We start from the raw sequence: 10976 nt of genomic DNA on the forward strand, positions 1-10976 counted from the left end.
TGAAGGCCGTTCTTTGGCATACACAAAGGCGGTGGCCGTTTTCTGCTCGACTACCCAAAAGGCACGGAACCCGATACGAAGCGAGAATGGCTCATGATTAAGGACATCCTCTTTATTTCCGACTAGGATGTTTAGATCAAAAGACCACCTCACCTCGACACACGAATACAAAAACGTTTTGGCAATATCGAATACACACACGCACACTCTGGAATTAGTTTTAAGAGCCACTCAGCGTAGATTCAACAGCACGTCCCTAAAGGAATGTGTTACTAAAGTGTGCCCCTCCTTGACACCGACCGAAAGTTACCGTCTCACACTCCAAATTGGCACACGGCTTTCAGTTACTCAATACAGGCCTAATATTTCAATTTCGTGAATTAGACCTTGGAGTAAGATTCTCGATCTATCAGTATATATTTGGAGTCTGTAACAAATAATAATACATTAAACTTTTAAAAAGAAACTCAGGGGACAATGACAGGATTTGAACACAATGTTCCCGCTTCAGAAGTAGCTAAACTATGATAAAACCAAAAGGGTCAGTGAAACTTTCAGAGGACCTCAGGTCTATATTTGTCCTGCAGTCTAGGGAGTCAAGCCTTAATGTTTGGATGTGATGATTAGATAGTTCACATGTGTGTGGGTATATGGAACATCTAAAAGGTGACAACCTCTGACTGGCCACAAGCGGAAGCCTGCGCTGCAGCTGTTCAATGCCTAGGAATGTCCACTAGTACGGAATGTCAGGTTCCTCCAGTGTTATACCAGCAGTAGCCTAAAGATGGCTACAACACACATTTGTTCCTTCAATCTTGACACATTTTTGTACATTTATGGGTATTTGAGCAGTACAGCAACAGCACCCTTCAGTGTCTCACTCAGTATGAATGCTCTCTGTCCCACAAGACCATTCACTCATCCCTCTTCACGCCCATGGGATGGCTGACTCGACACGCTGGTGTAACACATCAGCAGAATGTCATTCGGAGAGAGAGAGAGAGAGAAAGAGACAAAAAGAGACGGACACAAAAAGAGAAAGCGAGACAGAGACAGAGAGAGACGGAGGGAGAGATAGGCAGAGGCGATCAGCGGAGCACTAGTCCCTCTCTTGGTGCGAGAGACGCCGCGCCGTGACTCTCACACACATGGTGGTGGTTTAGCATGAGCTCCTGCTCCACATCCATGCATTATTCACAGTCTGGCCCTATGCCCAGGCCTCTATTGTACCATCACAAGGTGAGATAGGAAAAAGAGTCCTGGCAGTAAATTATTCAGTGTTTTGTAGAGACACAGCAGGGCAGATATGTAGGGCTAAAGAAAGGGAATGCAGTTTAATACAGCAAATTAGCCAATAAAAGGTTTAAGAAATGTAATTTGGTATTTAAAGGTTTCATTTGGAGTCTGGTTGTAATGTGGGCTGGTTGAACGTCATTATCATTGCTGAGGGTTCAACTGTAGTCCCTTCTTCACTTACCCTGACCAATCAGAGCCCAATATGGATTGAAACATGACACACGAGATTCTTTTTTTTTTTTCTGAAATATTTTTTTCTTCTTTTTTAATGTCACAAAAACAAATGAGTCTTAAACACAAGTTCATTTTTCCTTCTGTGCAGCTAACAACCTCACCATTTTTTTTCTTAAAAACAGGGGAGGGAAAATAATTTACACATCTTTTGACATCTTTATCCATATCTACAAAAATAAAATTGAAAAAAGGACTAAAACTTTACAGAAAATGAACATATAAAACAAGGGGTGTGATATTTCTATATTACATGAGTGACCAATATTTAAAATAATAATAATAATAAAATCATAATAAGTAGAGATGTGTAAGATTACAGTAGTTTGCACCAAGTCAAGGTTCACATGTGCAGCTTATATATATATTTATATATTAAAAAATGGAGGTGAGAAACATAAGATAAGAGAATGATAACAAGAAAGAAACAAGGGACTCCTGGCAGAAGAGAAAAGAGGTAGTGGTGAAGAGAGGAGGAGGTGAAGAGAGGAGGTGAAGAGGAGAGGAGGTGAAGAGAAAAGAGGTAGTGATGAAGAGAGGAGGAGGTGAAGAGAAAAGAGGTAGTGATGAAGAGAGGAGGAGGTGAAGAGGAAAGAGGTAGTGATGAAGAGAGGAGGAGGTGAAGAGAAAAGAGGTAGTGATGAAGAGAGGAGGAGGTGAAGAGGACAGCAGGGAGGGCAGTTCAACATGATCCATAAGGGTGAAGAAAAGAAAGGATGAACAGTGAGAACGAGAAAAGAGAAAAGAGGGCTTTACATTTCTTCCCCCCATATGTGCAGCAGTGATCCTCACAGACCCTCCCCTCTCTCCAGACTCCCATCATGCAGCAGTGATCCTCACGGACCCTCCCCTCTCTCCAGACTCCCGTCCGGGTTACGGTCAGTTCTGCTCAAACCCCATAACTACCTTTCCCCACTCTCATCTCCCATCCTATTCTTCTCATCTTACTGTTATTAATGTTTAATAAGGTTAAATATGTGTGGGAGACGGTCCTGTCCCCATGGAAACTACAGTTAGGCTCCCCAGTCTTAAGGGCCTCGTCCCTTGGTGTAGCCACGGGCTCCCAGACTGATGCGCGGGGTCCAGGGCAGGGGTCAAAAGGTCAGCATAATATGGTGGTGGGTTTTGGGGATGGGCCTAGGAGTGCAGTTTTTACAGTATATACACACACAGTAGAGGGGTCTGATACGGAGTCAGGGTGCATCGATGAGATCAGTAGAGGAGTCTGATACTGAGTCGGGGTGCATCGATGAAATGGTTTTCAAACGTTCTTCAAGTCACGCGTCTCTTCATTGTTGTTGCCTTCAGACAGCATTCATAAATAGTGTTTCTTCTTCTTCTTACTAATGTAACATTACCATGTCCTTCCAACGTCAGTGTCGAACGATGCCGTCGCCGGCACAGCAGTACAGTAGAGAGCGGTGCAGTGGTGGTGCAGTGATGGCGTGCCCCGGGGCACGTAGCCATGGCACACCAAACCAGGCTCTTTCCTTTAGGGAGACGTGTGTTAGCTACAAGACAGGGGACTGCAGCAGTATTCCTTCAGTTGAGAAAAACCAAACCAAACCAAAAAAAAAAAAAAGTGAAATATGTGAACAGATAGAATCTCTTTTCCTTCAGTATGTTTGTTTTGTCTCCAATGTCGACACAGAAAAGCATGTATATACATATATCATGACGTGAGGAGCGAGGGGTAATGTATATACATGTATCATGACGTGGTGAGCGGGGGGTAATGCAGTGTCCTAGTCCTCATCACGCCCAACAGGCAGGGGAGTCCCCGTGCAAAGAAACAAGAAGAAAAAGAACCTGATTATTTCTGTTTTATTCCTTCTTCAGCCGGTTTCCTTCAGGCCTCAGTCGCAGGGCACGTACACTAAGGCAACCAGTGATGGAGGTCACTGCCATGCTGGCTCTGTCGGCCATGTTGGCTCTGTCGGCCATGCCGGCTCCAGTCTCAGGTGCGCGTGAGTGGGTGCATCACAGTGAGGGAGGCCAGCCAACATGGAGTCGGATGCGGTGCTGTCCCTGTCCAATGTCTCTGCTACATGGCCGAGCTTTGCATGCCGTACAGATGCATTATGGGTAAAGTGCTGGGGGGTGGGTGTGTGTGGTTGAGCGTGTGAGTGTGGTTGAGCGTGTGTGTGTGCGTGTGTGTGTGTGTGCGGGGTAGTATGGCGAGGTTGGGTTCCTTTGAAAGAGAGGTGTTCCTTAGTCTGCCTTGTCACTGTTTATCCTCTCAGTTCTCTATTTCTCTATTCAGATCAACCTTCATTTCCTCTCTTTTCAAAAGTCTTCACTCTGCTACCTCTTCCTTCTTCCACTCTTCCTCTCTCTCTCCTTTGCTTCTTCACTTCTTCCACTCTTCCTCTCTCTCTCCTTTTCTTCTTCACTTCTTCCACTCTTCCTCTCTCTCTCCTTTGCTTCTTCAATTCTTCCACTCTTCCTCTCTCTCTCCTTTTCTTCTTCACTTCTTCCACTCTTCCTCTCTCTCTCCTTTGCTTCTTCAATTCTTCCTCTCTCTCTCCTTTGCTTCTTCCACTCTTCCTCTCTCTCTCTCTCCTTCACTTCTTCCACTCTTCCTCCTCTCTCTCCTTTGCTTCTTCCTTCTTCCACTCTTCCTCTCTCTCTCTCCTTTGCTTCTTCCACTCTTCCTCCTCTCTCTCTCTCTCCTTTTCTTCTTCACTTCACCACCTTTGGAACTGCTTTAACACTTTTCAGATACCTCAGATAGTGCCTTCCCCAAAGTCTTCCTTCAAACATGTTTTCATCTCTTTCATATTCCTTTTCTTCTCAAATATTCAGTCTTCATTCAGTCATGTCTTCACGTTCTCTCTTACTAGACTTCACTTTTAAAGCCTCTTCTTCTCTCTTTTCATTTCCCATGATTCTGTGAGCCAGCGTGGGTGACAAAGGAACGACACACAAGTTTCAGTCAGGATACTACTTCCTGGTGCAAGGCATGCTGGGTACAAAATTGGGTCTGGGCTGGGATTACAAGGGGTGGCTGGATTTCCAGTCCAAAAGTCTGTGTGTGTGTGTGTGTGTGTGTGTGTGTGTGTGTGTGCGTGCGTGTGTGTGTGTGTGTGTGTGTGTGCGTGTGTGTGTCCAAAGTGGTGTCAGAATCCTGTGGACTGGATCTCAGGCTGCTTGGGTTCAACGGGGCCTCCCTCTTTTCCTGGATGGGATGAACAGAAAGAGCAAGAGAAGAAAAAAGAAAAAAAAGAGACATTTGTTGAAAGAGACAGAAAGCAGCTAGCAGCCCATTCATCCACACACACACACACACACACACACACACACACACACACACATTCATCCATTACTCCCCACTGAAGTGAATGCTAAACAGCCAGGAACAAGTCGAATCAGAAGTACCATTCAGAACAGAACCAGTGTCCTGCTCAGCCCTCACGGAGAGCATCCACACAGCCTTAACACTTCATCCCTATGGGGCACACACACACACACACACACACACACAACCTCACACACACACACACACACACACCCTCACAGCCTTAACACTGCATCCCTATGGGGGATATATAAGCATCCTCACAGCCTTAACACTTCATCCCTATGGGGATATAAACCAGAACCTCCAGGCTCAATAGTGGAGGAAGTTTCCCACATTTAACTTATTTAGCTCCCAGGATAATAACTTTACTTTACGTTCCATGTAAGTGTTTCTGTCAGTGGAGATCTTTCATCTTAAATAATCCATACGAGGGGCGATGAGAGGATGACATATAAAGCACAGACTGAACAGGGAATTGGGTGTTTCTTTATTCTGATGACCCAATGAGCTTTGAATCCAGGCACACTTACCATCCCCTGACCCCCCTCGGTCCAGAGAGGGCGTCCTGACCAAGGTGGGTGTGGTTTGCCTGACGTGGGCTGAGACCTGATTGGCTGGGGAGGGCTCGTGTAGTGTTTTCAGGAGCTGAGAGTGAGCCGCCTCTATTTCCTGTAAAAGGAGGAGGCCGATGGTTAGGGAAAGGATGAGGAGTGAGACACAGACAAGTGTGTGTGTGTGTGTGTGTGTGTGTGTGTGTGTGAGTGTGATTGTGTGTGTGTGTGTGTGTGTGTGTGTGTGTGTGTGTGTGTGTGTGTGAGTGTGTGAGTGAGTGTGTGAGTGTGTGAGTGTGTGAGTGTGTGAGTGTGTATATTTGTGATAGTACTGGAGACAGTGAGAGAGAGAGGAAGGGAGTGGAGGACAGGAAAATAGAGAGAAAAAGAGGGACAGAGAAAGAAAGAGAGAAAGAGAGGGACAGAGAAAGAGAGAGAAAGAGGGAGACAGAGAAAGAGAGAGAGAAAGAGAAGAAGAGGGACATAGAAAGAGAGAGAGAAAGAGAGGGACAGAGAAAGATAGAGGTGCTTGTCTTAACTGAACACATCCAGACTATGAAAGTCTACAGAGCTGATCTCTGTCTCAGGCTGTTCCCTTGAAACACTGGGTTTAAGCATGTGTGTATACAACTGTGTGTAAGTGACAGAAAGAGAGGGTGTGAGTGTGTAATTTATAATTCTAATTCCTTATAGACGGGGAGTTTCAGTAATTATATGCAAGTGTGTCTGTGTATGAGTGTGTGTGTATGTCTTCTAATTCTAATTCCTTATGGAAGGGGAGTTTCAGTAATTATATGCAAGTGTCTGTGTGTGTGTGTGTGTGTGTGTGTGTGTGTGTGTGTCTCTTACCCTCAGCTTGTGCAGTTTGCTCATGAGCTCCCCGATGGTGTGGAAGATCTCGTCCACGTTCTTAACCACGTGGCGCTGGGCGCTCACAGCCGATTGGCCGACGCTCGGCTCCTCCCCTTTACTGGGCATGGGGTCTTGGCCCTCGGGTCGGTCATTGGTTGGTGAGAGGCAGGGGGCGGGGTCTAGGCCCTCTGGGAGATCATTGGTCTGTGAGAGGCAGGGGGCGGGGTCTAGGCCCTCGGGTCGGTGATTGGTCAGTGAGAGGCAGGAGGCGGGGTCGGAGCCTTCTTCAGAACTCTGCTGCGGTGATGAGGTCACCTGTGAGGTCACCTCCAGTAACGGGGGGCGAGTGATGTCATCCGTGCTGCTCTCCTCCGCCACGCCCTCCGACGCCTCCTGGGGCATCACCAGGTAGAACATGTTGCCTAGACGACCACATACCCACAACATTACTGCCCTGCAGGAGTGTGGAGTCATGTTCGTACCACGCACGCACACACACACACACACACACAAGCACACACACACACACACACACACACACACCTCACACACACACACACACGTTCGTACCACACCACACACTCTTGACGTGCAGCTGCCTAGAGACTAAACCAGGGGTCTTGAAACAACACCTACACAGATAGATAATAAAAGACTGCTTTGAACAGACAAACATTTATTTATTTATTTTCCTGAGAGTAAAACAATGTTTGTAAAATGTCACATCCAGCCAGGCAGCTCTGACTGTAAGGCTTGGGTTGAATCTGAAGAGCTACACACAGAAGTAGAACGCGCTCACCCCTAAACCAGTGACACGGAATGTTCCAGAATCTCACATGACGTTGAGTCCAAAAGGCATCAGTAAAATATGTTACACAAACTATTTCCTGACGCATGAAGTGCTGCGGAGAACTATGTCCTACTGTTGTGGTCAACACACACACACACACACACACACACACACACACACACACACACACACACACACACACACACACACACCCTCAGGCCAGTAAGCGGATTTGAAACAATGCCATGCTCACTCTTCACACAAACATCCACGGACAGAGAGGGGATCTGAGTCGAGTTAAACACATCGCCCCGAATGTGAAGGACGGTTCCATTCACACACACACACACACACACACACACACAGCCCTGAATGTGAAGGACGGTTCCATTCGCACACACACACACACACACACACACACACACACACACACACACACACACACACACACACACACACACACACACACACACACACACACATCGCCCTGAATGTGAAGGACGGTTCCATTCGCAGAGTCATGCCAATTGTTTGGAATGTAAATGACGATGTTAACTTGTCCCATATACTGCTCGTCATTAGGACTCCAGGCAGTGTGACCTTCCATCACAGAAACAAAAGTGTTTCTGGTAGACTCCATGCATTTTGCACTCAAACCTACGACTACATGCAACCACTGGCCGTAACTTCAAGAAATTGTGTGTAATATTTATACTTACATAGCTTTTTTTATGTATTTGCTGATTAAAAAAATATATTCTTGTAATTTTGTTGTTGTCAACTAAAAAGCTGGATACAGCTAGTTTTTCATCTCTCTCTATTCCCATAAAATATTGAAAATTGGACTGAAGACTGGCTGATGAAAAATAAAATAACTATAACTGATATGGCTAGACTATGAATATTGCTCAACACCACAAAGTTGTGGGGACAATGAAGAGTACACCCCTGTGTGTGTGTGTGTGTGTGTGTGTGTGTGTGTGTGTGTGTGTGTGTGTGTGTGTGTGTGTGTGTGTGTGTGTGTGTGTGTGTGTTGTGGGGACAATGAAGAGTACACCCCTGTAGCTGCTGCATCATTTAAAACAATCAAACAAATGGGATAGGTTACTTTTGTGGTGGATTGTAGACAAATTAGATTATTAATTGGAATATTTAATTTCTAACTGGCAAATTGATTGGTTTGATTGATGAACCCAATTGAGGACAGTGATGTTTGTATATGTCATCCTTTAAAGGCCCAGTCCTTGATTCTAGCACCTTCCTTTAAGACACAAGTCAACGGTTAGGGGTCTAGTCTCCTCGTCCACACACTGATATCCTAGAGGGATCCAGGTTACCAAGAGCACGGTCCCCACCTCTCGACTCTGCCGATTGGCTGGAGTGGATGTTGACATCATCAGTGATGTCGTCAGGAAGAGAAGGAGAACCCGCACCCAGAGCTGAAAAAGGAGGGGAGGAATGTGTGTGCACAAGAGTATGTGTGTGTGTGTGTGTGTGTGTGTGTTCAAGCATGCATACGTGTGTGTGTGTGTGTGTGTGTGTGTGTGTGAGTGAGTGAGAGAGTGAGTGCGTGCGAGTGTGTGAGAAAGAGGGAGAGGATGTGAGAAAGCGTGAAAGTATGAGGGCAGTGAGAATAGGGTGTGTGTGTGTATTTGTGTGTGTACATGTGTGTGTGTGTGTGTGGGTGTGTGTGTGTGTGTGTGTACATGTGTGTGTGTGGAGAGGGAAGAGCAGGGTTTGTCAGTGCAGGGGGGGGTACAGCACAAGTACGTGTCAGAGTATATGCATGTGTGTGTGTGTGTGTGTGTGTGTGTGTGTGTGTGTGTGTGTGTGTGTGTGTTTGTTGCAAAAGAAGCAGTAGGAAAAAGAAAGTTACAAATAAAAAAGGATTAAAATCACATCAGCTTAATCATAGCAAGCTCTGAGCACATGCAGAGAGGAGAGGGTGGAGCGTGGGAGAGGGAGAGAAAGAGAGAAAGAGAGAAAGAGAGGGGGAACGTATAGGATTCACAGATAGAAGAGAAGAAGAAACATCATTAACAAGTCACAGGTTTCTAAAACACACCCAAACACCCACACCAACGGCACCATCATGTCACCGTGACGACGCGAGTCCAGCTGCTCTCGTTACCTTTCCGCATCACCCTGGGGGCGGGAGCTTCTGCCTCTGGAGGCGGGGCTTCCTCTGCTTCCTCAGCCTCCCATTGGCTGGGGCAGTCAGAGTTGGCAGGTGGAGTGGGCTCAGGCTGCTGCTCGTCCGTGAACGGGCTCCTCTCATTGGCCGTCTCGTTGGTGGGCGTGTCGTCCGTGTCTTGGCTCCACCCGTCGTCGAGGTCTCGGAATATTAACTGCCTGAGCGTCTCCACTGAGGAGAGGAAGAGGAAGAGGAAGAGGAATATTAACTGCCTGAGCGTCTCCACTGAGGAGAGGAAGAGGAAGAGGAATATTAACTGCCTGAGAGTCTCCACTGAGGAGAGGAAGAGGAAGAGGAATATTAACTGCCTGAGCGTCTCCACTGAGGAGAGGAAGAGGAAGAGGAAGAGGAATATTAACTGCCTGAGCGTCTCCACTGAGGAGAGGAAGAGGAAGAGGAAGAGGAATATTAACTGCCTGAGCGTCTCCACTGAGGAGAGGAAGAGGAAGAGGAAGAGGAATATTAACTGCCTGAGCGTCTCCACTAAAGAGAGGAAGAGGAAGAGGAATATTAACTGCCTGAGCGTCTCCACTAAAGAGAGGAAGAGGAAGAGGAATATTAACTGCCTGAGCGTCTCCACTGAGGAGAGGAAGAGGAAGAGGAAGAGGAATATTAACTGCCTGAGCGTCTCCACTAAAGAGAGGAAGAGGAAGAGGAATATTAACTGCCTGAGCGTCTCCACTAAAGAGAGGAAGAGGAAGAGGAATATTAACTGCCTGAGCGTCTCCACTGAGGAGAGGAAGAGGAAGGAGACGGACAGAGGAAGAAGAATTAAAACAGGCATGATGGTCGTCATAGTGACACCTATGATTAGCAGTCAGAGCCACAAACTCCTACACATACCTTATCTAACCTAAACACTATGGCGTCAGATTAGTGCCAAAACTCGCACACGCGTAGATGTTTATCACACTCGCGAAAAACATCTACTGGAGCAACTTTCAGGTTTTCGCGAGCGTGATAAACATCTACTCTAGCAACTTTCAGGTTTTCGCGAGCGTGAATTTCATCTGCACTCAATTTTAGAATCTGCGATATCAAATTCAACCACTGCTAGCGCAGAGACTGACATGCTCTCTCTCTCTCTCTTTCTCTCTTTCTCTCTCTCTCTCTCACCATCATGGAGGGCTGCGTCTGCTATCCCGCTGCTCTGGTCGGTGCACAGGCCGGCCTCTGTGGGGTGGGCTGGGGTGGTGGGCGTCAGCATGCTGTCCTCATCACTAGGAGACTCCCTCTCCATCTCTCTCTCCATCTCCCCCTCCATCTCTCTCTCCATCTCCATTAAGGGGGAGCTCTCTGCTAACAACACTTTCAAAGGGGGAGAAGGAGGGAGGGTGGATTGAAGCATGACATGAGGAAAATCAGAGAGCCACACTGAAATATGAAAAATGTCATCTTAAACTGCCTACAGTGATTACAGAACGATGTCAGTGCTGCGTTAATCTTGACCTTAACATTAAAACATATATATAAAAAAAAAGAGCTTCTTTTCCAATATCCATTCATGACAGGTGGCGATAGGCCTAATGGTTTTAACCCCATGAGCAAGAGCTCCAATGCAAACGGATCGTTCTCCTGTGTACGGATGGCTGTAGCGCCGTGACGGATGGCTCTGTGTGTGTGTGTGTGTGTGTGTGTGTGTGTGTGTGTGTGTGTGTGTGTGTGTGTGTGTGTACATGTGTGTGTGTACGGACGGCTGTAGCGCCGTGACGTCAGGTTCCAGAAGGGTTCCTGTCACAGGGTGGCGTCACATCTCACCTG

The 10976-nt window shown here is 46.8% G+C and overlaps 1 protein-coding gene across 1 annotated transcript in view; it reads right to left on the reverse strand.

Annotated features, from left to right (window-relative positions):
• Positions 1–1627: 1627 nt before the first annotated feature.
• The window catches only part of arhgef11 (Rho guanine nucleotide exchange factor (GEF) 11), a 48438-nt gene continuing 39089 nt past the window's right edge, over positions 1628–10976 (reverse strand). Inside the window, exons 36-42 of the mRNA XM_080860030.1 lie at positions 10974–10976; positions 10332–10523; positions 9153–9386; positions 8377–8460; positions 6229–6653; positions 5359–5497; positions 1628–4705 (exon numbers count right to left, since the gene is read on the reverse strand). The exon at positions 10974–10976 is cut by the window's right edge and continues 41 nt beyond it. Coding sequence (XP_080716156.1) covers positions 4647–4705; positions 5359–5497; positions 6229–6653; positions 8377–8460; positions 9153–9386; positions 10332–10523; positions 10974–10976 — 1136 coding nt within the window. The 3' untranslated portion in view covers positions 1628–4646. The remainder of the gene's footprint in view (positions 4706–5358; positions 5498–6228; positions 6654–8376; positions 8461–9152; positions 9387–10331; positions 10524–10973) is intronic.

The sequence above is a fragment of the Sprattus sprattus genome (assembly GCF_963457725.1).
Source record: "Sprattus sprattus genome assembly, chromosome: 21".
NCBI classification, from domain to species: domain Eukaryota; kingdom Metazoa; phylum Chordata; class Actinopteri; order Clupeiformes; family Clupeidae; genus Sprattus; species Sprattus sprattus.